Source organism: Trichechus manatus, unplaced genomic scaffold (assembly GCF_000243295.1).
Source record: "Trichechus manatus latirostris isolate Lorelei unplaced genomic scaffold, TriManLat1.0 scaffold00015, whole genome shotgun sequence".
Taxonomy (NCBI): domain Eukaryota; kingdom Metazoa; phylum Chordata; class Mammalia; order Sirenia; family Trichechidae; genus Trichechus; species Trichechus manatus.
This window is the reverse complement of record NW_004443951.1, coordinates 9,374,633-9,376,669: the sequence shown is the minus strand read 5'-3', so window position 1 is coordinate 9,376,669 and position 2,037 is coordinate 9,374,633. Positions and strand designations below refer to the sequence as shown.

The window sequence follows — 2,037 nt, the reverse complement described above, 5'->3', positions numbered from 1 at the left end:
GGACAGTTAAATGCACTACTTTGCAAAGGAGGATAAAATACATTAAATGCAAAAAAGCAGGTTCAGAAAAGTATTAATGTATAACTCCATTTACATAAAACACCTCTACGTGAGTGAATGTGCCTAGAAAAACCCTCAAAGAGTACACGCCACCCTCTGGATGACTTTCCAACCTCACCTCATGCCACTGTCTCACCAAGTGGCAGCTTCTGGAAGACATCATGCTTTTTCCTATCCCAGAGCTTTGGGCTTGCTGTTCCCTCACCTGGAATGCCTTTTCCTTACTCTTCACTTGGCCAGCTCCTGATCAACCTTCAGGTTTCACCTTAATCTCATCTCCAACCAGAGGCCTTCCCTGACCACCTGTCTAAACAGGTCCTCCCCGTTATTCTTCATCATAGCACTGCGTATATTTCCTTCTTAGCACTCACTACTATCTATCAATATTTTACTTGTTTACTTGTTAATTGTTTGTCTGCCCCATAGAATGAAAGAGCATGGCCATGTCTGTCTCATTCCCTTGAGATGTCTAGAACGGCCCTGCACACAGTAGGTCCTCAGTAAAGATGTGTTGAATGACTCAGCAGGGGTGGAATCCAGGTGACTTCTATATTGTACAACGAGCAAGTATTACCTTTATAATAAAAGAGTGTTAATGTTTAAAATAAAATTCAGTCTGGCTACAGTGTAGAGGGTTGCTGGAGGGTGGCAGATGGAAGCAGGGTGGCCATTTAGGGGCTTGTTGAGCTAATGTAAGTGCAAGAAGAGGGTGGCTTGGACTTAGAACTGTGGCTGTGGGGCTGCAGAGGGGACAGAGTCCAGAGATGTTAAGGATTGGGTGACTTGCTGGAAGTGGGAGTGCAGGAGGAGGGAAGGAAGCTCCTAGGACTTACCTGGGCGGACTCCTCCTTTCCCTGCTCTTGGCTTGGGGCCTGGCTGGTGATGCTGGGTTCACGAGTGGTTCTGAACCTCTGTTGCCATTTCAGATCCAGCAGACGGGTAATTTAGACAAGGTCATGTCTTGGACCCACCAGTTCCCCTATGCCCATCCACTCTGGCTTGGACCGTTCATTGGCTTTCTGAACATCTATGAGCCTGACTATGCCAAAGCTGTGTACAGTCGAAGTGGTAAGGACTCCTGGGAGAGGCTGGTCCTTGCAGAAAGCAAAGATGCTGAGAGCTTGGTGTGGGGAGGAGGTTCTGTGCCCTAAGTCTGGGAAAAGGTGGCAAGGATTCAACCATACTTTATCAAGAAGTCTCCTCTGGGAACCACTCCATCTCCTCTTGACCCAAGCTTCCTCCTTCTGCAGACCCTAAGGCTCCGGCTGTGTATGACTTCTTTCTGCCGTGGATTGGTGAGTAGGACATACCTGCCTTCCCTTCCCTTCCCTTCCCTTCCCATCCCAGTCTCTTGGTGCTGCGTGACCAGGATCCTGCCCTGCCCCTCCTCCTCCCTGTCCTGCTGCGACTCAATCAGTTATTCCATTAACAGGACCTCCTGGTCTCCGTGTGCCCGTCTAAGCTCTGCACAGTGGGAGATGGGGGCAGGCAAGAGAGCTCTTGGCTGATGGGGAAGCAGGGCTCAGGCCCCTTTCATTGCCAGTTGCTTCTTTTTCTCTGGACAGTCAGAGCAAGGGCTTTGGAGAATGTGTGAGTGTGATGAACAGCTTCCTGGAGGAGATGGCATTGGGTCCTACAGGAAGTTTTAGTGGGTGATGCTGGCCAGGGAAAGGACCTGAGAAAAGATTAGGTGGTACCAACAAGGCTGGTGTCACCAGAGGCTGTCAGAGCAGCTAGAAGACAAGAGTGTGGTGGGGAGATGAGCTGAGTGGGGAGGGTTGGCTGGTCTTGGCTGCTAGATTGAGGAGTGTGGCTTGATGTTGAGGATAGGTGGAAGTCATTGAGTATTCTTGAACCAGGGCTATAAGCTTCTCCTTTTGCTCATGATCCCATGGCAACCTCAACATCTTCTTGGGAGCTGAGAAAGAGCAGGACCAAGAAGAGGAAAACATTCCCAGGCCTATTTACTCATCCAGT

The 2,037-nt window shown here is 49.5% G+C and overlaps 1 protein-coding gene across 1 annotated transcript in view; it reads left to right on the top strand.

Moving 5' to 3' along the window:
- The window catches only part of LOC101346459 (cytochrome P450 4B1), a 35,204-nt gene that overhangs the window by 17,882 nt on the left and 15,285 nt on the right, over positions 1-2,037 (top strand). The window contains 2 exon segments of the mRNA XM_012554266.1: positions 987-1,128; positions 1,311-1,355. Of these exon segments, the coding sequence (XP_012409720.1) occupies positions 987-1,128; positions 1,311-1,355 (187 nt within the window).